Source organism: Anopheles marshallii, chromosome 3 (genome assembly GCF_943734725.1).
Source record: "Anopheles marshallii chromosome 3, idAnoMarsDA_429_01, whole genome shotgun sequence".
Lineage (NCBI taxonomy): Eukaryota > Metazoa > Arthropoda > Insecta > Diptera > Culicidae > Anopheles > Anopheles marshallii.
The window spans coordinates 39,753,546-39,777,335 of NC_071327.1; the positions used below are offsets into that span (position 1 = coordinate 39,753,546).

Genomic DNA, 23,790 nt, shown 5'->3' on the forward strand with positions numbered 1-23,790 from the left:
TCTTCAAGAAAATAGTATAGGTCTCACAATAACCTTCATGGATTTTATAATAATAATAAGGCTTAATATGAGGTCATGTTTCGGAATTTGTTAACAATTGGTTTTCGTTGAGACTTTGCAGTAATTGTAAATTAGTATTTTAATAGTTTAACCAAAGCTTTAAGTCATATATTCCACATCTTTACCGTTTCGAAATATTTTTTTTTTTAGAACTCACGAATTATAAAAACGAAAAAAAAGTTCAACAATAAGTCCGATAAATTATCCCACTTTACATTTTAGGTGATCACATACAAAACGGAATAGGCCTATGTTTGTGCTATCGAATATTAATACATTCCTGCTGGTTATCCTGAAGTGTTTGTGACACCCATCGCGATCGATTCTTCGTTCAGGTCGTTCTCCCTAATGCCATACATACCGGCCAACAGCACACCGTGCATAATCGCACTGGCCGGATTAACGTCGGTTGGTGCCATCAAGGGTCCGCTTTCGCCTTCGTACACGAACGGTAACCGTAGTATCCAGTAGGAGCTTTGCGTTAATTTGATAGGTTCGGTCAAGCCGGTCGTAAACGTGATGCTGTTTTGCATGTTATTCTGAAAAAGTTTTACCTTCGGATCAATGATCACATTCACCGGTGCCTTCGGTGTAATGATGTGCACACGCATTAGCTGTGCTGTATTGTTTATCGTATTCCGACAGGGACAAGGAAAGTAAATGGGCATGTCGTTAAACACCACCTTGCTACCACTGTCGCGTACAATTTCAGACCCACAGCGCAGTATGCTGTCCGGCGCATTCATAATGAACCGATGGCCTCGCAAACATTCGTACTCCACACCGACGAATATTTTAAGCGTGAACGTTTTGTTTTGTTCATAGTTTTTCGACGAATGTTGGTTTCCCTTTTTGCGGTTGCGTATTTTTTCGTACGATGCGGCCCAACACTGTGCATGCTCAAGGCGTACGCTTACGTCCCATGGTAGGAGAAAATTCGATCCTGAAAGAAATCCACTCTGCACATGTTCCGGAAGACCGGTATTGTGGGTGTAGATAGAGCTGGAACCTAAACACACCAGCGACCACGACGGAAACCGGGGCAGTAGTCCAACGGGACTGGCAGAATGCAACATACCCGGCAGGTACTCTGTGGTAGATGGTATTCTGGCCGGTCCAGCCGGATGTTCCGTCTCACCCGACGAAGAATCTGTATGTTTTAGTTTGCCTAATTTTATCACTATCTCGTTCATTTCTACATTTTTAGTGTCCAGCTCTTTATAATCTTCTTCATCGTCACTGTTACGCATATCCGTTTGGACCATTTCTTTTGTTCCATCGCATGGATTTTGTTCTCTTTGACGGGTGCGCCGATCGTTCTCTTTTTTAATTATGTTTTCTCCCTCATCGTCTTCTTCCACATCAGAACCGATATTAAAGCTTAAACTGGCCGAACTATTTTGACTTCGTTGGCTACCGGACAGGAATGGCGAATGGCCGGGAATGGGACGAATGCTCGGTCCAACGTCCGACGCGGTTCGGCCAGTACTGTCAAATGACATCAAGTTGGAGAAATTTTTGTTTATAAATTCCGCTGCTCGAAAATCGCTTATCGAAGGTTCAAAAACTGGAAACTGTACACGATCCAACCGGTTGCAGTTGCTACAGCTCTTGGCTATTATTTGATAAAATTCATAGTTTGCCTGCCGTATGGTGTATGGATCTTCACGATGTCCCTGCGTTCGGCCGCAATTGCATGAGGATACATAAATTACCCCACTCGAATGTTCGGCCGGATCGATCGTCTTATGCATGCCCAGCACACATGGATTGGCACGTAAACTCGGATACTCGCACTGCTGCTTGCCACTCTGCCATATAGCATTACAGTACTCTTTCAATCGATCGATGCTGGGTTTCAGTTCTGGCCCACGCGCATACTCCATTAGAATGTTTAACGCATCCTGATACTTTGTTTCATGAAACGAGGCACTGTAATGCGGCGGAAGCATATCCTTGTACTTGAGCATGGCCAAATCCAAACCCTGCTCACATATTTCGCCAAAAAACCGCTCATCAATATCGACAATGTCGTGAAAATTTTGCAAATAGGCACTCTGAAACAAGTAACGACACAATGAGAGCCCGCTTGTGACCGAACATATTTGGTTTCTGATAACTTACATAATCCGCATCGTAGGCATCGTAATATGGGTCATTGGGGTTGTCGATGAACAGCTCGTGCATGTATTTAAACATCGCGTACCATGCTTCGGTTGTTGGTAGCTTCAAAACCAAAAAGAAGTTGAAGTAAGGACATCAAAAGAGCAACGTGACAAATACTTACCGCGAAATGTGTTCTGACTCTTTGCCTTCCAGAGCTATCGTTTTCATCAAAGCCGAATTCAAGTGCATCGTCTACGTGTTCCTGCACCAGACTGAATATACTTCGATCCTCTTCCGCTGTTGGGTCTTTTAGTTCAAATTTAAAAGTCGATGGAAATCCGAAACAATCGTACGGTTTAGCTTGTTCCAATATTTCCCTATCATCGTTTTCGGGCAGTGTCCCCGTGCTTGTTTGTTGCTGTTTGGTAAGGTACATCGAGAGCAGATCGATTGAGTCTAATAGAGGATCCTGGTGCCGTGTTCTTGTTTCGTTGTAGAAAACAAACGGCTTTGTTTTTGGCAAAGAAAACAAAGACATCGTACTGTTGTTTGTGATGATGAATTCATTCCGTAGCATTTTGTTGATGTAGTCCTCTACCTTGGTTTCCAGTACGTCTATCTCATCCAGCAGATGGGGATCACCATTGTCGGGAAGATTGAACATAAACAACAGCCTTGGACTGCACAGCCGACATTCTTTGCCCATGAATGATCCCACGTTTGCGTGTTTTAACATTTTGGGTAAAAATTTCAGTACATACTTCTCGCGTATTATTTTCAACGACTTAAAAATGGACAGATAGGACATGTCGAAAGATGCCGACGACTCGGATAGCACTAGAATATGGCATACTTGAAGAGCGAACAGCAGAACTCTTGCAAAACGCGTGCGTATTGCGCTGTTGAATTCGATAAAATGTAAAGGTGATTCGTCAGTCTTTTCTAGCATCATCCGTTCTGCTAAATTCAGTAACACATAGTTATCGAACGGAGCATCGAAATGAAGAAATAACGTTTGGCCTTCCGCTCGAAAGTAGAATTTCACACGACCCTACACAACGGGATAATAGGTAAGAATGAATTGTTCATATAATTGGTGAAAGAACCGGCAACTTTACATCAATTCCCGGCTCATCCGTCAACGATGGATGAGTGTGAAGAATATTGAAGTCGAGCAATTTGTTGCAGTGAGCTTCATTCGATTTTCCCAACACACCAACTACCACCATTGGTTTATCCTTTTGAAACAGCTTCTCTCTGTATCGGCGAAAGAGTAGTTAAGAAAGATATGCAACATTCGTTAAAATCAGATGACTTGGGATTTCTATAGAACCGCACAACTTTTACCTTATATCAAGTGGTAGATCGGGAAACACAAAACTTTCGTACGGTTCCATTTTCAATGGTCTTGGAGCTGCTCGCAGCGAAAAGCACCACGATATTTTCGACACGACAGTACACAAACCATCTGTCAGTGCGTGCTGCGGCAATGACATCTTCGACATTTCCTTGTGCATGTACACAAATAGAGCTTTGCCAATCGTTCCATGTGGGGGTTGTCTTTTGGCGCCAATTTCGAACCAAAAGCGGTGCGTCGCGCATCGTTTTTGTTACGCATTGTTAGTTTTTCCTTTAGTATAGCGTCGATCAGTGACCATTTCATCGGACACGTATTGTTTCGTTGAGTGAAACTACTCCACTAGCTTTTGTTTTCACAGCCGACCCGGAACGTCCTTGCTTGTGCGTATACAATGTCGCGTTCAAAAGCTCAGACTGTAGCGCGTGTCCTCAGCAGGACAGCGCATCTAGTACGCATGGATGTTTGGTGAACTGACGTGAGTGTGTTAGTGAGTCCTATACAGATCCGAGTACTGAAGTGCCGTTCATAAAACTTATCGCTTATTATGAACTGGTAAAAATTGGCATAAGTTTATAGGCTGTAGGAAAAAAGGGCCTAGCGAAATTGGTGGATCTGTGTGAAAAAGGATTAATTTAACTGCGGGCAAGGATATACGCATTGATCAAGATGGGTAAATGAAATAAAGCGTGATTGGTGCATATCCTAACACAAAGGAGTAATGTTCCTATGCCGCGTGTTGTGTATATTTGCTCCTCCGCACCCGTCGGTCATAAAGGATGGCTAATGTTTTTTTCATTCGCCATTAATTATTGAGAATATCCCGTTCTGTGGATTGTTTATTTACAGATTTGGAGATCGATTCGCAAAAGCCCACGCTGGATCTAGCAAAGAACTGTCTCAAAAAGGTTCCTAAGATGGAAGATGCTCAGCAATACAAAGTGTTGATATTGGACGATAACGAGTTGCAAAAGATTGATAATATTGATTCGTACTTGAAGATCGAAAAGGTGAGTTGTTTGCCGTGTGTAAAAAATGGTCGTACAATTCGCCTGTACTCTTATGTACCGTGTCGTTTATTTGCAGTTATCGTTGTGCAAAAATCAATTACTGCGAATGTACGGCGTTTGTCGACTGCATTGTCTGAGAGAGCTGAATCTCTCCCACAACAAAATCCTCACGATCGAAGGGCTCAAAGATTTAGTCTATTTGACCCACTTGAACCTGGAGGGTAACAAAATCAAAACAATCGAACATCTGAATACGAACGTGAACCTTCAGTATTTGAACTTATCGGAAAACAGTATCACCAGTGTTTCGGATATGTCTTATCTTAAAAATTTAAAGGTAACAAATTCAAAACGCACTGTAACCTATGTTTGTGCTATACGTCCTAATCGCCCTGTGATACTTTGCAGGAACTGTTTCTCAACGGGAACCGCATATCGCATTTAAGGCAATGTGATAAACATTTACCTCAATCGTTGGAAAGTTTAACATTAGCGAAAAATAATATAGCAGATCTGAATGAAATTTGCACGCTAAGTCATCTGAATAATCTTAACAGTATCACAATAGCGGACAATCCGTGCGTTCAGATGGCTGGCAATGTGATGTAAGTGGTAGAGAGAGTTATGGAGAGATTAATACATACTGCAATATGTCTAACTGAACACTTTGTATCGTTTTTAGTGGATTTGATTATCGACCGTTTGTATTAAACTGGTGCATGAGTGTGAAGCACATAGATGGATTTGTCGTCACTGCCATTGAGAGTCTTAAAGCGGAGTGGTTGTACAGCCAGGGTCGTGGCCGTCAGTTCCCAATAGGAGAACAAACGGCGTTAGCTCGCTATCTTAGCAGTGTTTGTCCACTATCGGGTGAAGCGTTAGAAAATCAAAACGAACGTAAACTACGGCTTATACTTAGCAAGGCACAGCAGCATCAGCGTCAGTTGCAGGAACAAACAACTCTTGGCAGCGATGGAGCGAATCAGTCAGCGAATAATTCGCCATCCTCGCTGCGTCGCAAAGGGCAAGCAACAAGGATACAGTCGCCGCGCGTATCGCGTCTAAGTGGGCGCCAAAATTCGCCTGATGCTATGTCAAACAGTTACCATGGTAACCTTTCGAACAATTCCATGTCATCGGGGCATAGTGAGAATAGCTCCGGAGGATCACAACTATTTGAGCTAACAAGATCGTTGATTGATAACATTACTTCGGACAACAATATTATGTCCCAAAGTTTGGATCCGAACATGTTGGCGAGTAGCAATGGTAGTGGCGTATCTGCCAACAGTTCGAACATTCTAGGCACAAGTGCAGGCAACGAGTGTATTGTATTAAGCAAACAACATCCAACGACGACGAATCAAAACCAGGGAAATTTGTATAATGGTAAGTCATATTTCATTTAACAGTTTCAACAGCTCGTCTTGCAATTTTTATAAATATGATTAATGAGGAAAATGTTGTAAATATCATTATCAAATTTTTAGATCAACTTACAAATTCTGTGGCAGCAGGAGGTGGACCGCTTACGGCCGCATCCAAAATGGTGCCAGTTCCAGAATCCTTGATGAGTCCCGATTGTGGTCCTACTACGACAACGGCAGCGAGCATTGTACAACGAAATTTGCAACATTGTAATATGCAACCACAACCACAAACGCCGCAGATTCCCAAAGCTATAAAAACTAAAGGTATGCGATTGAGATGCGGGGATGAGAACGAATTACTAAAAGGGAGTTTGGGTTTTCTTTTGCAGATAGCAATCGTTCAGTAAATCAAACCGGTGGGAGCATCCCGGTGTCAAACGTTCATCCCAAAGCCGGCAGTCCTCGTACTTCAAAGCGAAACAATAGTAGTGAACGTTCTTCGCCTTCCCTTTCACCAAGAAAAACACTCAACAGTCACAATAGCAATGGAGGTACTGGTAGCAACAGCCATTCCAGACCGGTATCATCACAATCCAAGTATTCCGTACACGCTGCTATAGCCACACCATCGGAAGGGGGTTCAAGCAATGCCGTAAGCTCTGACGATGACAGTGAAACGATCAATATTGAAAAGCTTCGCACTATACGCCACAAAGCTGCGCAGCAACAGACTCAGCTAAATCTTCAGCATGTTGGACAAGGCTTGGTTCCGAAGACGAAAGATAAGGAGGTTGTGGTATCCTGCAAAACAATTGCCAAGGAAACAATGGATGATAATAAAGCGACAGAAAGTTCAGCTATTCTTATACAGAAACTTTGGCGGGGCTATGTTACTCGCAAGCGGACCCGCGATGTGGTTGAAAAGCTGTTTCATAAGCGAACCAACGATCATATTTTACAACTTACAAAGGACATGCAAGTCACAAAGGAGCAGTTGGAATCGGGCCGCAAAATTCAGCAGCTGCAAATGAAAGCTTTGCGTCAGCTGTGGCGAAAAGTCTCTTCTATGAATTCAACGGAACAAACACGTGCCACTAATAGCATTGCTGGACAAACTACTGCTGCAGAAGAAGACGATGCGGGAGAATGTGGACAGTTAGCAAATGACGGCTTGGAAAACAGCACTATTCAAGATCTGACAAAATCCTGTTCGATGTTGATGAACCAGGTGCAACAATTGCAAGGTGCAGTACGAGACATTGTCAGTTGCATGCAGTTTTTGGTTCACGTTCCGCCACCTGCACAACCCCCGTTAAACGCGGCTTCCCAACAGTGTACCAGCGAAACACAAACAGATATAGTAGCTGTCATTACGCCACAGGTGGAACGATTGCCAGAATCGTTTCCTTTCGGTAAAGGATCTGAAGGAGCTTCCAAAGATCAGCTGGGGGTAACTGGTATTACGAAACTTTCACGACCATCAACACTGCCGATAAGCTCTACCGAAACATCTCCGAAGCTTGTTGGCCAAGGGCAAGATCCCACTGTGGATGAAGGTCGGGAAGCAACGGATATGGAATCCATGGGTGGTGATTCACAAATGATCCGAATCGAAGAAGCCGATCGTGGAAACGAGGAGGAAAACAATGACGGCGAACAGAAGGAGCGTGATGAAAAAGAAATGGAGAGTGTGTTGAATGTTGAGGATCTAGAAATTGGAACAGTAGTTCCATAAGCATGCGAACAAATATTGATCTATTCTTACAAGGAAAGATTTTCTCGAAACTATGGTAAATTTATTCGTAAACAAGCGATTAATGGAGGCATTTGTTGATTATTTTTAAGCTATTTATTTTAAAGACAAATGGGAATGATGCGCCCAATGGTGGTACTTAGAATCAGGCCGCAGAATAATATTGGATTGATTTCAGTGATTTTACTTAGCTTGTATGTGTTTTACCAATAGTGGGGAACAACTAAAGCGCTGCAACGTATTGTACGCTGGATAAGAGAAAGAGAGACATCGACTCTAATTACCAAAGATGTTACAAGATCAATATAAGTTAGAAAAGATAGATGATTGATTAAATTCATGCATAGCTTTATGAATAGTTTTATTTTATGTATATTTTGCAAAGAAGGTTCAAAGCAACATACGATGAGTTTTGGTAATGTAACAAGTAGGGTGTTATAATAAGTCACTTGACAAGTTCACCTGCATCACTCCTCTCTTGCTAGGCATGGCACAAATCATGATGAAGCATATTAATTAAACAGAGAGAAATAGATGAGATTACAGTACGCAACTCTCGTTTTAGTTTGTAAAAGAGAACAAATGCTATGGTTACAGAATTACGGCTAACTTTCATAAAGCAAACTGCAACCCGCAATTACATGGCCTGAGAAATGCCATAATTTCTCCCTTCAAAACCAAAACCCAATGAGTATAGTTATGTTGCCAAACAGCATACATTGATGAAGAATTCACTCTACTAAGCGAACGTATGCGTATTTCAGAGCGCTGTGCTCATCCAGGAACGCCAAATGTTAGTGAGAATACATGTGACCATAAGATTCAACATCGCTATAACTCTCTGTTGAAAACCCGCATAAAGGCTCCAGACAGAAACAAAACCACCGTATCGTCATGGTTGACCATAAGGGAAACCCCATATGTTGTGTGCTCATACCATACTATAAGAATGATTCTATGTGTCCACTGTTTAACCGTTAATTGATTTTCAACTCTAATCCACACTAAAAGTGCCTACATTTTACTTAGTTGCGAAGGAATAAAACCAAAGATGATGCGAGCAGATGCAACGGAAGTAGATTGAGTAGAGCATGCTAATATTAGATTAATTGTTCTTTGACAGTTTTAGTAAACAGTAGAAGCGGTTGCATTCATCAATAACCGGTTTATGATGATCGCTAACTATAAGATCTAATGCATTCAAGTTCAAGCATGTTTTTATACAGATAATCGCACAAAGGCACACATTTTCATCAGAACACAATTGAAGGAATAGAAACACATTAAATTACGCGTCATGGACAGCCATACGTTTTAGGCACTGTATCATATTATAGGGACATTGGACAGTGCAACATTCCGTCAAGATCAACTTTCGATCCTTATTTCTATGTTTTAAATGTGTTACGGATTAAAATTAGCAAAATAGTAGTAGATCACAAGCCAAGTCGTTTGGTCACCCACACACGAAGTTGAATACAATTTAAAGGTTTGCATGATTCTGTTTCCCATTACATCGATACTAGCATTAGATATAAAAAATTAGCATAGTTCAGAAAAACGAACCATATTTGAACCCCATTTCACGTGTCCCACATGTTACAAATCAATTGTGCGTGATGTAATTGTGCTTGTCTGCGCTCAAAGTTTGTAAAAATCGATGTAATAGATGGTCGAGTGTATGTAAGCATCCGCGTAAATTTCGCAACAAGAAAAACGATCATGAATGAGTGGAGTAAATCGGGATAACAGATGACTAAGAAGAGGTGCTCGTGTAACTCGACGCATTTGCAAGAGATTTGTAACGAATGTGCATTTCTGTGTTTGTCACTTTACCTACGCCAGGCCTTGTTCTCGCACGGTCTCTGCCTATCTCTCGCCAAAACGCCAAAGCTAAAAACAAAGCATGAAAAGGAATTCTTTCCAATAAAAAAAGTCAAGTGCATAAACTTACAAATGTACAGACATGTGTATCTTCAGCAGTTTTTGATACTTCTTAAAACAATTAAACAATAAACGCATCGTCGCATAATACCTATCAAACGGGGGATTAATTCATCGGTTCATTGTTTTTGGGCGATATTTGTTTCCCGCGATGGTTCATCTTCATCGTCCGTATCTTCCTCGTCATCCTCTTCATCGTCGTCGTCGGAACCCTGCGCCACATATTTTCGGTTCGTGTTTCGAAAAAGCCCATCTTCATCCAAATCCTCCTCCAAATCGCGTTTTTTGCTAAACTTCCGTGGCCATACACCTTCCTTTTCAAACACCTTGACGTGTTCCGGCGTTAGAATGCGGCATATTTCTGCCTTCACCTTGTTGCCCTCTTCGATCGGTTCGACCAGCACAAAGTCGCCCCGTTTAATCCACACATTTTTGCGAAACTTAACCGGCATTGAAACCAGGAATCGGTCTTCCTCACCAACCTGTGCCGTTTCTACTTCGTGTAAGTTGTTGCCCCGGCTGGCAACGATGCGTACAATTTGTTGATTTTCTTTGGGCACATCGAAATCGTCTGCCTCTTGCTCCTTCAGTACGTGTTTAATTTTTGTCACACGAGACATAATGAGCTCGGTGGAATGGAGAAAAGTCTTTCTTTTAGTTTTAAACCTATCGCATCGATCTTGCAACTTGCCACAACGCGGTGGAAACTTTGCACCAAGAAACAACACGCTGAAATGTCAAAAGAAAGCGGGTAAACAAACAAGTATACACAACTACAGTCAAAGAGTCAGGTTGCCTTTGCTAAGTTTCTGCATTGGTGATTTTGGCAGAAATGCATCCAATTGCTGCTGCACTTCGAAAGCCCCTGTGTATCGGACAATAAGACAACTTCTCCTCTGCACTTCGTTCGTAAGCTGTTTTTGTGTACCTTTGGCGAATAAGGAGCATCGTGAGTATTATCAAATTGCTGCACGTAGAACGATCGAATCGAAATCCCACAAATAATGTGGGTTTGTTCGATTTCTCTTCAGTTCCTTTGCTTTATACTTACACGCTGCCTAGTCGCCGCTCTAACATTGCTACCGGCCATAACATTGAAATACCTTTTTTGGGGTTAATAATAATAACTGAAACTACTCATTACCCCGTTCAATATTTTCAGTTACAACAATATCACCTAACAAAATCTTCTCCCGAACATGGATTTGTCGGGCGATCCGTCGAACAAGTTCATGCCCATCCATCAGTGGTGTGCTCGCAGAGAGCGTGGATTAGAATCAAGGTTTGGTGATGCAGACGCAATCCATCGCACTATATACCGCTCGCTGGAGCCGAAGAAGATATGGAACGATCCTGGCCGATTCCCCGGTATTGTACGCGATTATGGTGGTGCATTCAACCTGGAATTTTCACCAGATGGAACACTTTTGGTTGCGGCCTGTCAAAAGAAATCGATTGTGCTGTTCGATCCACTGACGGAGATACAGATCTGTGCCGTGAAGAATGCCCACACCGAGTGTGTAAACTGCATCAAGTTTATTGATCACCGCATATTTGCCACCTGCTCCGATGACACCACGGTCGCTTTATGGGACATCCGCAATCTGACCACGAAGCTTCGCACCTTGAACGGGCATAGTGGTTGGGTGAAGAACATCGAGTATTCGAAGCGCGATGGCATGTTGCTGTCATCTGGGTTCGACGGTTCCATCTATGCATGGGAGATAAACAACTTCACCGAATATGGTTCCGTCTACCGGCGAGTACTTCACACCTCTGGACTATTGCGGTCGCGCTTAACGCCAGACGAAAACCGGCTAGTGATCAGTATGAGCAGCGGTTATTTAATGGTCATCCATGACCTGGATCTTGCCAATCTCGCAAGCGATCTTGATGGATTCTATCCTAACGTTTACAGGCTGATGCAGGTCGGCCGTCAGCTTATCCCAATGGCAGCGCGCTTTAGGCCCATGTTTTACTCAAAGCGGAAGAAGAACCGTATCGAACTAGTGACAGACTTTCCTCCCAATAACAATCCGGAAATGATCTGTGGACTAGCTATGCACCCGCAAGGCTGGTGTTCCCTGTCCAGAAACGTGTCCACAGACGAAATGTCCGAGTGGTCCGTTGTGCACGATATACAAGAACTGCCGCAGGATGAAGAAATGGACGAAGATGAGGGGGAAATGGTAGAGCGTGAGCAGGAGCGCCGAGAGGAACAAGAGGAAGAAGTAGAGGAACCGGCAAACAGCGGTTCGGAAATAGCAACAGGACCGCAACCTGGTACGAGCGGATTATCCAGACGAACGACTAGAAACAGTCAGATGGGAAGCGTTTTTCGCTTAAATGTTACCATGCGAGAAATGATGCCATCGGCCGATGCAAACAACGAACCGCCATCAGGTAGCAATGGAAATAACTCAAACGCGAGCACAAACGAGCCGGAACCTTCCGGAAGTCGTAGCAATTTAGTACCACCACCGCAGCAAGAACCGCATGGTGGTGAACCAGGACCAAGCGCACAGTCTGTGCCTATTGGTAGTGGTGGCCGTCCAGCTGGGCGTGGCAGACGCGTAATGGTAACGGGGCGATACCTTCGTTCCGATATTGCAAGCACCGATATATGGGCAACCGAGATAACGTTCCGAGAGCGTAAGAACATGCCCAGCACGCAAGTGCGCAGCAATCGTGGACAAATATATGGGATCGTGTCGGGCGTAAGCTCTTCCGCAAGTACCGGTTACACTGGTTCAGGGAGAAAGCGTGTGACTGAAACGGTTTCCAAAAATGCTTCCCGTATGCTTTACTACATTCAAGAATCTACCACGAAGCAAGGTTACATCAAGGAGTCATGTTTCTCACCAGACGGACGTATAATCTGTTCGCCGCATGAGAATGGTTTTCGTTTGCTATCATTCAACGAAAGCTGCAGCCAACTGCAACATGCCACCGGAATTTGGCGTAACGAGAACGTCCAGCAGCTGCAGGAACTGAAACGTAAGCAATGCCACTCGTCCATGGTTGTAAGCAGCCAGTTTAGCCCACGATTTCCTCTGCTCGTTACGGGTTGCTTGCTGGGCAAAATTGTCTGGCATCAACCGGCACTGTACTGAACACGTCACAAACGTGGAGATAGTAATAAAGGGTTCATGTACCGTATTCATTTCAACTGCCCGGTTTTGGGATTGATGATTTTAACAATAGCGTCCGATTTCGCAGATATTCAGTAGTAGTTTAAACAACGGTCATGAAGAGCCAACAACGAACTTTAACAACTCTGCAAGGACTTACGGAGGATTGTTATGTAAGTTTTTACATTAACATTTTATTATAAGTTTTTGTTTAGTCGTAGCGCTACAACGCCACCTTCTCTCCTTCAACTTTCGCAACCACAGCTGGTGCGTTAGTTCTGCATCAATCGTTTCATACGTTCCTTTAGCGAGCCTGGCTTAACTTTCGCTGTGGCTTGTTTTGCACCGGACGGTGCCGTTGATGTACGTTTGGTCTTTTTTAAACTGAAAGTAAAGTAACAAATAAAGAGGGTTTCGACAACAGTAAAGAATGAAGCATGAAACAGGGCCCGTTAATCTTACAGTTCGTTTAAGTGATGCTGCATTTCCTTTTTAAAAATGCTTCTAAAGTCGTGTGCGAACGGTAGCCACAGTTCGAAGAACATTTCCGGTTTGCATTCTTCCAGTGTGCCGGTTTTCGGTGTAAAATGGTAGAATCGCATTGTTCGAACGAAACATTCGCAGCATTCCTCTAGCTTGCAAAATTGCTTTTCAATGCGGGCAGTAGCCTTTTCAATGAACTCTTCCATAATTTCTTTGAATGGATGCAAATGATCTTCCGTCGACTCTTGGATTACTCTGTCGGCAGTCCTGCGGCACTCTGAAAACAGGAACGTGGTAGCCATCATGGTTAACTTCGTAACGTTATAAGGAAGAAACACGATGACCGATTTCCACACTTACCTTCTGTTTTTGAGCGTAACATTGTAAGCTGCGTTCGACAATCGTCGTAGTCCACTATTACGGCCTTATCCAGATCACCGGGATCCGGAATGGGTAGCTTTATTTCCTGAAGTATGATTCCACTCTTGCGACATTGGCTGATATAGGTACGAATTATAAAGTGCAAGAGCGTCGTATTAGTGTCGGCTGACTTGACATCCTTGAGTTTGCTTAGAATCTCCAGCCCAAATCCATCCGCTTGTCCGCGCGTACGATTGCCCCCATTCATGAAGTTGCCCAGCGTCAGTATGATCGAGAAGAGATGTTTCAATTCTTCGCTCTCCGCAAGAAACTCGCAGGTTTGTTTCACTGTTTTGAGCTTACGCGACACGCCTTTGTAATGTTCTTCGAACTCGGCCTGAAATACGATGCAGGATATGCGCTCCGAGAAGAACGATATGCTTGATATGCGCAAAAGGAACTGTTCCGGTTGATCGAGCGGGATCGCATTGTTATTATTGGCCAAACTGCTCTCGGCATAGTCGCGTATCTGCATCAGCTCCTCATCGCTGGCTTTTATTTCAAGGATTTTTTGCATCGCTTCCAGGCTAACAACGGACGTATCGCAGTGATATATAGCACATTCAATTTCGTCCCATTCCACGTGCAAGCTCTTGGCGAATATACCCACATTTTGGGACCTTTTGCAGTCGAGTATTTTAATCGTTTTTTCTGGTTTCTCTACCTTTTCCCGTAGCTTCGGTACGATTACTTGACGTGAAAAGAGCTCGGTAAACTCTTCCAAATTGTCAAGATTTGTTTCCTCAAGCTCCTGCCACAGACCTAAGCGCTTTTCAAGCTCCAGTGATATCGGTGGCGAAGGATTCGGTTCTACCTTCACAGATTGTACTCCCCCGTTAGTAGCATCCGTGCCGTTTGTGCTGGATATGGAGGATGCACCGTCTGTTTCGTCATTCAATGACGTCGACATCAGGTTTGAACTTTTGCCAGCGCTGCTTTTCGGTGCTATAATGCGGGTCCAGTACAGGGGTTTCATCGGTTTAGGCGGATTTACCGGTTGTTTACGAAGAACTGGTAGAAGAAATTTAAACTTGTAATTAGTGTGTATTGTATTGCTAGCAACATAACTACGATTGTGAGACACAAACTACCAACGGAAACACAAACAATTGGGGACCTAATAACCAAGGAAGAGTAGTAAAAAGAGTGTCATTTTGAGGAGTAATTTAAAATCTACTTAAATTTCGCGCAGGTGGTGCAAGTGAAATATTGTATAAAAAACGAAAAGTTAATAACAAATCGATTGAAAACTGGCTCATAAAACAGCATAAAATATACAATCCTTTTTGTGAAGTGTTTCAAATACAGTACCAGTTTTAGGGTGGCAACAAAATTGTAAAGTGCATTTTAAATTATACCAAAAATCTACAAAAAACATAAGAGATATATATTATATGCCCATACGAAAAGACGAAAAAAGAAAATTTACACGAAAAAGCCGAGCAAAAGTACTTTGTTTCAAAGTATAATTAAAAGATGTAAAAATTTAAAAAGCTCGTTACTATTACTACCGCTACTAACTATTATGTGGGTGCACCTGGCAAATAAAACGATCTTGATAGAATAGACATAGAAAACAAGCGTTCTACGCATTTCCAAAATTGTACAGAGGTTACTCAAATTTCTTCAGTTAAACTTATGGCTATTGTGATTTTTTATTTTTCAACCGAGAAAACGTGAGTATTACCGAGGAAAAGTGAAAAAATGTGAAAAGTACAATTGAAGGGATAAAGATTGAGATTGAAGGGAACAAAAACAAACGCTTACTATTCGCCGCATACCATCCTCCGGGCACTGGTATGGGTAGTGGTAGTGGCGGAGGGCCACTGGTGTTCGCAGTAGTGGAGGCACTTGACGCTAATTTACCTGGTCCAGGTGGTGGAGCCATGTGCGGCCCAGTTGTGCCAAGCCCGCCACCAATACCACCTGGCGGAGGCGGTGGTGGTCCTGTCAAAGCTATTCCAGCAGCTCCTCCCGCAGGGCCCATCCCCAATGGTGGAGGCGGTGGAGGTGGTGGAGGAGCGGAGAGTGGTTTGCCAACGGTGATTGGCATTGGCGGGGGTGGAGGTGGAGGTGGTGGTAATGATGCAGTTTGGAAAGGTGCAGGAGGTGGTGGTGGAGGGGGAGGTGGTGGAGCCAACTGTTGTACCCCATTCGCAGGTGAAGAACTGAAGAGGGGTGGTGGCGGTGGAGGTGGCGGTGGTGGTGGCAATGCCGGCTTAATGTCAGAAGGACATGGAATGGCAGTATCGTCCTGGGAATGCACTGTATTGCTGGGGTCGGTTTGAGTTTCCCTTGTTACTAGCGCAGGCTGTGCGCTGTCTGTTGGAACCGTACGATCTGCGATTCTTGTGCTGTTAGCAGATTCGACTACAGTTTGAGCTAAGGTTGTGGACAATGTACTTGCATACGCTAGCGATTTGGCGCAGCTAGCACAGACATAATTCGCGTATGGAGCACGCTGCGCAGAACTATTAGGCATAGTTGCTTCGTTGAAGGACCAAGTTGTGCAGTGCTCTGGAAGATCGCTGATCTTGCTGGCAGTAATACTGGTATTCAGGAATGTGTGATGCGCAATCGCAGTTGTATCATGTTCAGAAATAGGTCGTTTCTGGTCATCTTGCGCTCCTTGGTCTGGAGACGCTTCCAAACTGCTTGAGCTATTGTTTTCTTGGACTATGGACTTCCTTTTTGGAGTGCTTGTAGATGCAGCAAACACTGTACATTCGGTTTCGTTAAGCAGATCGGTCCTGGCTTTGTCAAATATTGTGCAATCAGTGCCATTGAGGAGATCATGGCTAGTGTTCATTGATTGATCATTTATATTGCGATTCTTTGTCATTCCCACCACATCAGCCGGGATGCTGTAGCTGAAGAATAGCTCCTGCAAAATGCTCTTCAGTTGGCTGATCGTTTCGCAGCTTGCGATTCTACGCCGGAGAAGTTGAAAATCATTCGCCTTTTGATCATCATGCTGATCCTGTCCGGTGGTTTCCATTGGTTTACCGTTATCAGACCCGCTGCCGGTGATTTGCTCTATAGTTGTGCTAGCTGCTTGGTGAGAAACGCTCTTCGTAGTGGATTGTGTTACCGAAACGTGTGGCCAAACGACGTGTGGTTCAAGTCGACCCGGTGTAACAGGTGTCGGTGTTGGTGGCTCGGTATGCGTCCACTGGTACATGAGGTTCGTCTAAAAAGAAACCAAAAGAGCAGAGCAATAAGCAGATCAACTTCGTATTGGTTGTACATAATAGCACTAAATCGCATTGATGTTATTTTACTCACAGAACTAAACTATCTGACTGATTTATCAAACATTTTCGCTCACACTTTTACATTCTACCGTCCTTGTACATTCTTGTTTACATGCAACCAATCTTCACTCAAAGCAATGCGTAATGCGTGAACCGTTTGTTATCATGTCACAGCAGTCTCTTCATTTTGTTTGTCAACACTAGTCGTTATCGTCCGATACCTGCTAGTGTGCGTCCAATTTAACTCGCTGCTAAGTGAGTTGCCGTTGAGATAAGCCATAAACTTAAGGTGTCGTTACATGATATATTACTGCGGCACTTTCGTCAAGGTTTTCTTGATCGTTAAACTCGGCAACCGAATGGGATTTGTATGCAAATTGAAACTAGTATGTTTTTAGTATATCTTACCCGAAAAGTATCCTGTGGTGGAGCATGTTTATCAGGTATCTGTTTCATAACACCGGCAACAAGAAGATTAGTGCAGTACTGGAATAGGAGAGCTTGCAGGTCTTGTTCGTTTATTCCTGGGATATTCGATGGTAGCGATGATGATAACCAATTCATGAGCATATGTCCTAAAATAGAGATCAATGCATCAGTTCTAATTGTAATTCACAGGCGATTCTACTAGCTGATAAAACACAAATAGCAAAATATCTCTGATGTACAGTCTAAGATCATTTGACGATCGTTTTGTGAATAGGAACTATGATATAGTGTATATTTTGTATTAGCTTTTCATTTCATCTTGAAGTAAGTGTGTGATGACAATTTGTATAGATAAATGTTGCCACATCTACTGATAAGGATACAATAGCGATAGCGATACAACATAGCATGCGCAATAGTCAGATGTGTGATGTTCTTGTGAGGTGAGATTGATAAGTGATAAGGCAGACAGACATTTTTTCCTTTTAGCAAGGCACTCGAAGGTGGTAACTTTTGTTCACAAATATCTGCCCACCAATATTTCATAACAATTTCAAATATTAACACATGCAAATGCTAAACAAATCATAACGTGATATTACGGATGGTTCATATTATCGGTTGCAATATGTTCACAAAGTGCGAAAGTTAGTCTACACAATGAGTAAATGTAAATGGCAAAGAAATAACAAGCATGGCGGATACTTGTTACTCCACACATGCCGCGAAAATGGAGTTTTACCTTCAAATTTTTCGTACGAAAAAAAGTTGAGTTTTTCCGGGACGTAAGACGGTCGTATAACTCTGTTGGCCGGAGTCGTGCCCGAAATGCTATTCGAGCTGACTTTACGGTCAGTTAACACCGGTAATTTTGTACCTACGTAAAGGTTCGATTTGGTCAGCACTTTCGTAGGTTTCCCATTCGTGGGAACACGTGTTCCCATGGCGGCTGTTCCGGTACCATTGCTACCGGTAACGGTGGCACTACCCGTTCTTCGATGGGACAGAGGCACCCGTTTTCGTTCCATAATGTCATCCGGGGATGGTGAAGATGATTCCGATGAGTCATACACGACGGTTTCTGACTCAATGCAGACGTTGCTCACGTTGTGTTCGATGTGCAGATTCGCTGGTGATGGCTTACGGTCAGCGTAGTTTGCATTGCCCGGTGGAACACTGATCTGGAACACATTCTCGCACGCTAGTTTCGCTCTCAGACACGCCTCACGCTCAATATCGGTGCCACCGACGGTCAGTGAATCATTCTTGCAGATGGTTAGCTTAGATAGACCAGGGGACCTGCCACAGACAGTCGAACTAGGGGTGTCGTTTGGATCGTAAATGTTTTCTTCTGAATAGTATGCCTCGTTAATCTCGGTCGCAAAACCGCCTTGCGGTGATGCTGGATCCGTAAAGATCGAGTCAGAACTTGAAGATGTGGTACGGTCGCGCAAGTGTATGACATTCGGTGTATCTACAAAAGAGATCGATATCATTGAATTGAGGTGTACCAAGCAAAGGCATGAAATTGCTCTTGCATTGCAGGGGATGCTAGTTTGAAGATGGTAGGGCTCTTCTAAACAATACAGGAAATTCATTTTGGAAAAGCAAATTAACTATAAAAATGGCTACGAATAACAATTTTAGAAAAGCTTCACAAAAAAAACGAAAACTAAATCGGTTCAAATTAATTACTCGAAAAGAGCTACTTGAAACGCAACAGGAACGCAACAAATTGTACAGCATTAGTGTGTAAATTCCACATTCAACTTATATCGTTCATTCCGTTCTTCACTTCATTCATAGATTCTATCAATGAGTGTAGTGTGCGTGATGTTGGCAACGCTGCCCACTGTCCAATATCCAGACACACTTATGTTTTGCTTCTTCCGATCGTGTTCGGGTATGAAAAGAATGGGCGAAGAAACAATATATGGAATGGTCTAGTTTCGTAGGCGGTCTTATGGAGAATTCACCATTGTACACGTCTCGTTGCTACGTTGGGGTTATTCATACCGGGAAAGATCACTTAATTTAGAATTAACGGTACACACGTCATCCTATCCTGTTCTATCGTTTGCGACGCTCCGTAAGCTAGAACGAAAGCCTTCGAGTAAAGGAACATTTCACTCGCAAACATGCACAAATCATCGGAACTATCTCAGTTAACACCAGTTGCAACTTGTTGCATTCTTTCTAAAGCAAACAACGCAAAAGACGAAATGATCAAATATGCACCACACCAACCTTTGCTGCGTAACGCCGCGCACGAATTGGTGGATGGTTGGCTTTCACGCGCGGTTGGAGTTTGATTGAGCGAATTGGCCCTTTTCCACGAGTCGGTAGTGACAATGATCGGGTTCGCTGGCTGTTGGCCGACAACACCACCACAACCATCGCCGAACGTGTTGTCCGTGGCTGGAACTGGTTTGCTGCGTAGATGGGAGGATGCCGCCTGACTGCAGTGGGCTGGCTGGGTGGGGCTTTCGACGTCGTTTGTTGTTATAGAAACGGAATGCGTCGCGACCGGCAAGCCGCTATCCTGCCGCTGTATTGGTGCGGTGCTGCATTCGCGGTTGCCAGTGAGCGTACTATCGCGACCGGTGCTACTAGAACTGTCGGACGGCGGGCATGTACGGTGGGGCGGTAGCGTTTGTTGCAGAGAATGGTGCTTGTGCGTCCCTAAGCAGGTCAGCGACTTACAGTGATCGGGTGGGTGTGTGGATGATGCGTTTCGGTTTGTGATCGTGCCCCTCGCGTTTGATGTCGTCATCGTCGCGGCCGGGCTGGGTTGATGGCTAGTCTTGTACATTGCGTCATCAACGGATCGCGACGCATCTTTTGCATGCATCGATGGTTTGCCGCCAGTTGAGGCTGGTCGTTCAGTTTTAATGTGCGTATGTTCGTGTTGATCGTGAAAGGAGAACAAAGAAACACGCTCAAGTAAGGTAGCTTGTTCAAACCAAGATATGAGCGAATGGGAGCATAACTTCATAATTCTCATAATATGTGTAAACGTATTCATTTGGAAGATGGTTTAAAGATGTAACCAATCTTCCCTGGATCTCAACAATGCCCCACAAATGATTATTACAAAAGTAAATCGTAGTCTACTAATTAATATCTTAAATTAAATTAGTTTAAAATTAACTTCTAATTCAGTGACATCCTATCTGTTATCTTTCCAAAGTACACAAAACTGCTTATGCTTAAAAATACTCATGGTTGTTATAGGGCAATTTTAAATATTAAGAACGCTTTATACATTTAAATTATTCAATAAAAAATGTTATATTGTAGCGGGTTTACAGAATGGTTTATTTAGTGAGATTTTTGTTATGCAGTTTATCTTAAGCGCATTGCTTTTAATAAACCCAATAGCAATTAATCCACTGTTCTATGCGGCTGTTGCACATGTTAAAACGCGTTGTTGAACATTTGGCCATGTAGTCAGTGTAGAAATATTTCATATTAAGCATAGCGGGCCTATGGTGTATTTGGTAGCGGTGTCTGTCTTCACACGCTAGGACCGGGACAAAATCCCATCCGGACCAATACCCCGTATGCAGGATTGACTATCTAGCTACGAAAAAGAAAAGCAAGAAATTTCAGACATCTTGAGGTTATTTTGACGGTAAGGATGGAAGGAACCATGTTTGACAAACCAGTTTATTACAGAGACAGAATAAATTCATATCGTCTATTGTTTAGTAAGATATCACTAGCAGCATAACATAGCATTGCAATTATTTACGCTACATTTGGAGTATGCCAACATTTTGTGTCATCAAATATTGACACTTAGCTAGTGAGTACATTGCATAGTTTACAAAGCGAGTAAAAAAGTAACATACGGTAAGAGGACAAACTACTTCAACACAACTGATCACAAATGATCAACACAACATACGAAAGTAGTAAGTTAGATCCGAAGGACAATTACCATTAAAGACGAAAAATTGCAGTGGTTCTACGATGCAAAGTCAACCAAAATGCATCAAACATATCACTAGAAGCTAGAGTGATAATTCAGGAATTCTAAGCGCTAAAATGCAAAATTCAACCTGAGGAAATCGGAAATCCCACTGCAATTGCCAATATTCTCGTCTGAAAGAGGATTCTTTTTTCCTTTCTTGCTTGGTCTGATGTCGTGGAGGCCCAAAGGCTTGAGTTACCTTCAATTAACTCTACACACTTTTCAAATCCTTATCCGTAGTTTTCCCCTCTTTATTATCTCTTACATCTACTATTTACCCCAAGAGATGAAAGTGATCCGAGAGGTTCAAAATCTCTATAAAATGTACAAACAACAACATTATTGTCTGAAATTATCCGATCAGCAGATGGCTGATTGTATTGTTGCATTAAAGGAGGAATGATCGCAAGGCAAAAATGCAATAATACATTACACTGACGCATAAAAAGTCATATCTCTCCAGACCTGGACCAATCAGCTAAAGATGAAAATATAGTCAAAATAAGTCAACAAATAGTTAGCAATTGTTACCAACACCATGTATCTAAATCAAAATCCAATTCCTCCAGCAAACTAGTATCATGGGATAAATGTGTAGAACACATATTTCTCCGAATCAAAATATGGTGAAAATACCCTGAATCTTATGTGTTTAAATTAAAAAAAAAACTTATACACCAGGTAAATCCCCAGTAATGGTTCCCCAACGTGTTGGCTGTGGCATTGGTATAACATTTCTGCTTTATGATGCTAGTGATTTACTTTGGAAGTTATGAATACAATTGTTATTTGTTATTATTTCCATGATGACGGCCAAAGGCCTTGTGGTCATTAATTATAATCAATTTTACTTAAATTTGAAATGTAATACATTTGTTTATATTGTGTTTAAAGTTTCTAGGAGAAACGAACAAAAATATATAAATATTGACTCAGGCTTACTGAAATAGTTATATGGATTTTGTGAAGAAGGTTGTAACAATATATAGCAATATTAATTCATTCATTATGAGAGTTTTCGATTATTGCGCTGCAGCTTATACAAGTTTGGCTGGTTAATTTTTTGGTTGTCCAATTAAAATTATTATAGATATACTGTTTTCGGGATGTGATGCATGTGCTTCGCTTTTGAAGTACTGATAATATACTCGTAATAAGGAGTATAATACGTTCTAATATTTCAGTCGTTGTACGCACAACTCGATAAGCGGAAGATTAATGAAAAGTCTCTAAATTAGTTATCAATGTTTCGTCCTGCTTCAGAAACTTTTGCCATGGCATCATCTATCTGTAACTCCTTGAGTTCTTCTTGCATATGCTTTAGGGATGAGCTTGGACTGGTTAGAGTTTTCAAGTCTAAACTATTACGCAGCGTTACAAGTTCATCAACAGAATGTTTTTAGCGATATTAATTAGGACATTATTATTGTGCCTTAACTCTTATGTTTGGACTTCGACAGTTAGTAATAAAACCAAAAGTCCAATCAAACGGCCCAGAATAGCAATCAGTTTTACTCGCTATGCGAAAAACTTGTTAAAAAAGTGCTTATTGACTGTATTGGGAATGGTTTGATGAACAACGAAATTTATACTTTTATATCGTGCGCATGCAAGTGTCACGTTTCTTTCCGGTGCCAAAATCACACCTGAACACTCGAAGGAAACTGATACGGTGTGAAAATTGAAACATATTTTTTATCTAGTTCGTATGCAAATTTTCCGACAGCCGGGTAGATGAAGTCAACCATGACGCGAGAAAGTGTTATCGGTGTATTATTTACCACGTGGTGAAGTAAGGCGACACCGCTTCTCAGGGCATATTTATGTACCGTGTGCGTATGATTAGCGACATTCGATCCTGTTTTACTGTTTATTTACAATACGTACCTTGTTGTTGGATGTAATCCAACTCCTCCTCATCATTGCGCAAATTCGAATCAGCTGATTGTCCGGCTATCTCACCGAAGTTACCATTTTGCTCACGGTGTGAGTGGTTCCGGTTCAAGTGAGCAGCCGTATCTAGCAGTATGTTCGAAAAGCCGTCCTCTTCCGTGTCAGCAGCAGCAAGGTCGGGTTTGGTGTCGTCATCCTCGACACCAACTCTTGCACCGATCCCCGTTTGGCCATCGTGCTCCACCAACAGCTGCTTGCGTTTGCCGAATTTGATGAAGCTCCGACCCTTGGAGAGAGACGGAGTTTTGGACGACCTTGAGGTTGGTTGCTGCTCAGCTGACGCAGCGTTCGGCTGTGTGGCTGCATGTGCCTGCGTATTTCCCATCACAACGCAAGTCCTGTCAAATCCTTATGTTTTCGTGCGTGTTTCGATTTACTCCACCACTTTTCAATCACTTCCTGCGATGGAACAGCGTTTTGTGAGCGGTTTTCGGGGGGTTTTTGGAGGTGTGACTATCTTTCCACGTATCATTAGCACTTAAATGGAAATGGTGGCAAGCAGCGTTTGCTGCAAAGGTATCCAATTAAGACAACAACACAATCA

At 42.7% G+C, this 23,790-nt stretch overlaps 5 protein-coding genes across 5 annotated transcripts; 2 read left to right on the plus strand and 3 right to left on the minus strand.

The window, feature by feature from the left end:
• Window positions 1–347: 347 nt before the first annotated feature.
• LOC128713798 (nonsense-mediated mRNA decay factor SMG8) lies at window positions 348–3,563 on the minus strand. Its single transcript, XM_053808667.1, has 5 exons — window positions 3,514–3,563; window positions 3,285–3,423; window positions 2,348–3,217; window positions 2,185–2,286; window positions 348–2,117 (listed from the first exon to the last, which is right to left on the minus strand). Exons 1-5 carry the CDS (start codon window positions 3,561–3,563, stop codon window positions 348–350), a joined length of 2,931 nt encoding a protein of 976 aa, XP_053664642.1.
• A 629-nt stretch (window positions 3,564–4,192) lies between these two features.
• Window positions 4,193–7,638, plus strand: LOC128712591 (uncharacterized). The gene is made up of 7 exons (XM_053807481.1): window positions 4,193–4,196; window positions 4,373–4,533; window positions 4,610–4,870; window positions 4,942–5,138; window positions 5,216–5,922; window positions 6,024–6,227; window positions 6,293–7,638. The coding sequence occupies exons 1-7, from the start codon at window positions 4,193–4,195 to the stop codon at window positions 7,636–7,638; spliced, it is 2,880 nt and encodes a 959-aa protein (XP_053663456.1).
• Window positions 7,639–9,719: 2,081 nt separating this feature from the next.
• LOC128713796 (probable RNA-binding protein EIF1AD) lies at window positions 9,720–10,220 on the minus strand. The gene has a single exon (XM_053808665.1). It carries the CDS (start codon window positions 10,218–10,220, stop codon window positions 9,720–9,722), a length of 501 nt encoding a protein of 166 aa, XP_053664640.1.
• Window positions 10,221–10,799: 579 nt separating this feature from the next.
• LOC128714305 (DDB1- and CUL4-associated factor 10) lies at window positions 10,800–12,713 on the plus strand. Its single transcript, XM_053809181.1, has one exon. The coding sequence runs from the start codon at window positions 10,800–10,802 to the stop codon at window positions 12,711–12,713; it is 1,914 nt and encodes a 637-aa protein (XP_053665156.1).
• A 290-nt stretch (window positions 12,714–13,003) lies between these two features.
• On the minus strand, window positions 13,004–23,571 carry LOC128716059 (protein cappuccino). The gene is made up of 8 exons (XM_053810982.1): window positions 23,181–23,571; window positions 19,565–20,191; window positions 18,060–18,791; window positions 17,297–17,463; window positions 15,402–16,824; window positions 13,575–14,645; window positions 13,194–13,491; window positions 13,004–13,115 (listed from the first exon to the last, which is right to left on the minus strand). Exons 1-8 carry the CDS (start codon window positions 23,569–23,571, stop codon window positions 13,004–13,006), a joined length of 4,821 nt encoding a protein of 1,606 aa, XP_053666957.1.
• Window positions 23,572–23,790: the final 219 nt, after the last annotated feature.

What these genes read in the sequence shown, in the direction of transcription:
- LOC128713796 (XM_053808665.1), bottom strand. Translation starts at nt 10,220, where the DNA reads ATGTCTCGTGTGACAAAAATTAAACACGTACTGAAGGAGCAAGAGGCA.
- LOC128712591 (XM_053807481.1), top strand. An exon ending in CTTATCTTAAAAATTTAAAG is followed by an intron (nt 4,871 to 4,941) that starts GTAACAAATTCA and finishes GATACTTTGCAG; the next exon opens with GAACTGTTTCTCAACGGGAA. An exon ending in CAAAGCTATAAAAACTAAAG is followed by an intron (nt 6,228 to 6,292) that starts GTATGCGATTGA and finishes TTTCTTTTGCAG; the next exon opens with ATAGCAATCGTTCAGTAAAT.
- LOC128713798 (XM_053808667.1), bottom strand. Translation starts at nt 3,563, where the DNA reads ATGGAACCGTACGAAAGTTTTGTGTTTCCCGATCTACCACTTGATATA. An exon ending in GATCTACCACTTGATATAAG is followed by an intron (nt 3,424 to 3,513) that starts GTAAAAGTTGTG and finishes TCGCCGATACAG; the next exon opens with AGAGAAGCTGTTTCAAAAGG. An exon ending in GAGTCAGAACACATTTCGCG is followed by an intron (nt 2,287 to 2,347) that starts GTAAGTATTTGT and finishes TTGGTTTTGAAG; the next exon opens with CTACCAACAACCGAAGCATG.
- LOC128716059 (XM_053810982.1), bottom strand. Translation starts at nt 23,571, where the DNA reads ATGGGAAATACGCAGGCACATGCAGCCACACAGCCGAACGCTGCGTCA. An exon ending in CGCGGCGTTACGCAGCAAAG is followed by an intron (nt 18,792 to 19,564) that starts GTTGGTGTGGTG and finishes TCTCTTTTGTAG; the next exon opens with ATACACCGAATGTCATACAC. An exon ending in CACCACAGGATACTTTTCGG is followed by an intron (nt 16,825 to 17,296) that starts GTAAGATATACT and finishes GTTTCTTTTTAG; the next exon opens with ACGAACCTCATGTACCAGTG.
- LOC128714305 (XM_053809181.1), top strand. Translation starts at nt 10,800, where the DNA reads ATGGATTTGTCGGGCGATCCGTCGAACAAGTTCATGCCCATCCATCAG.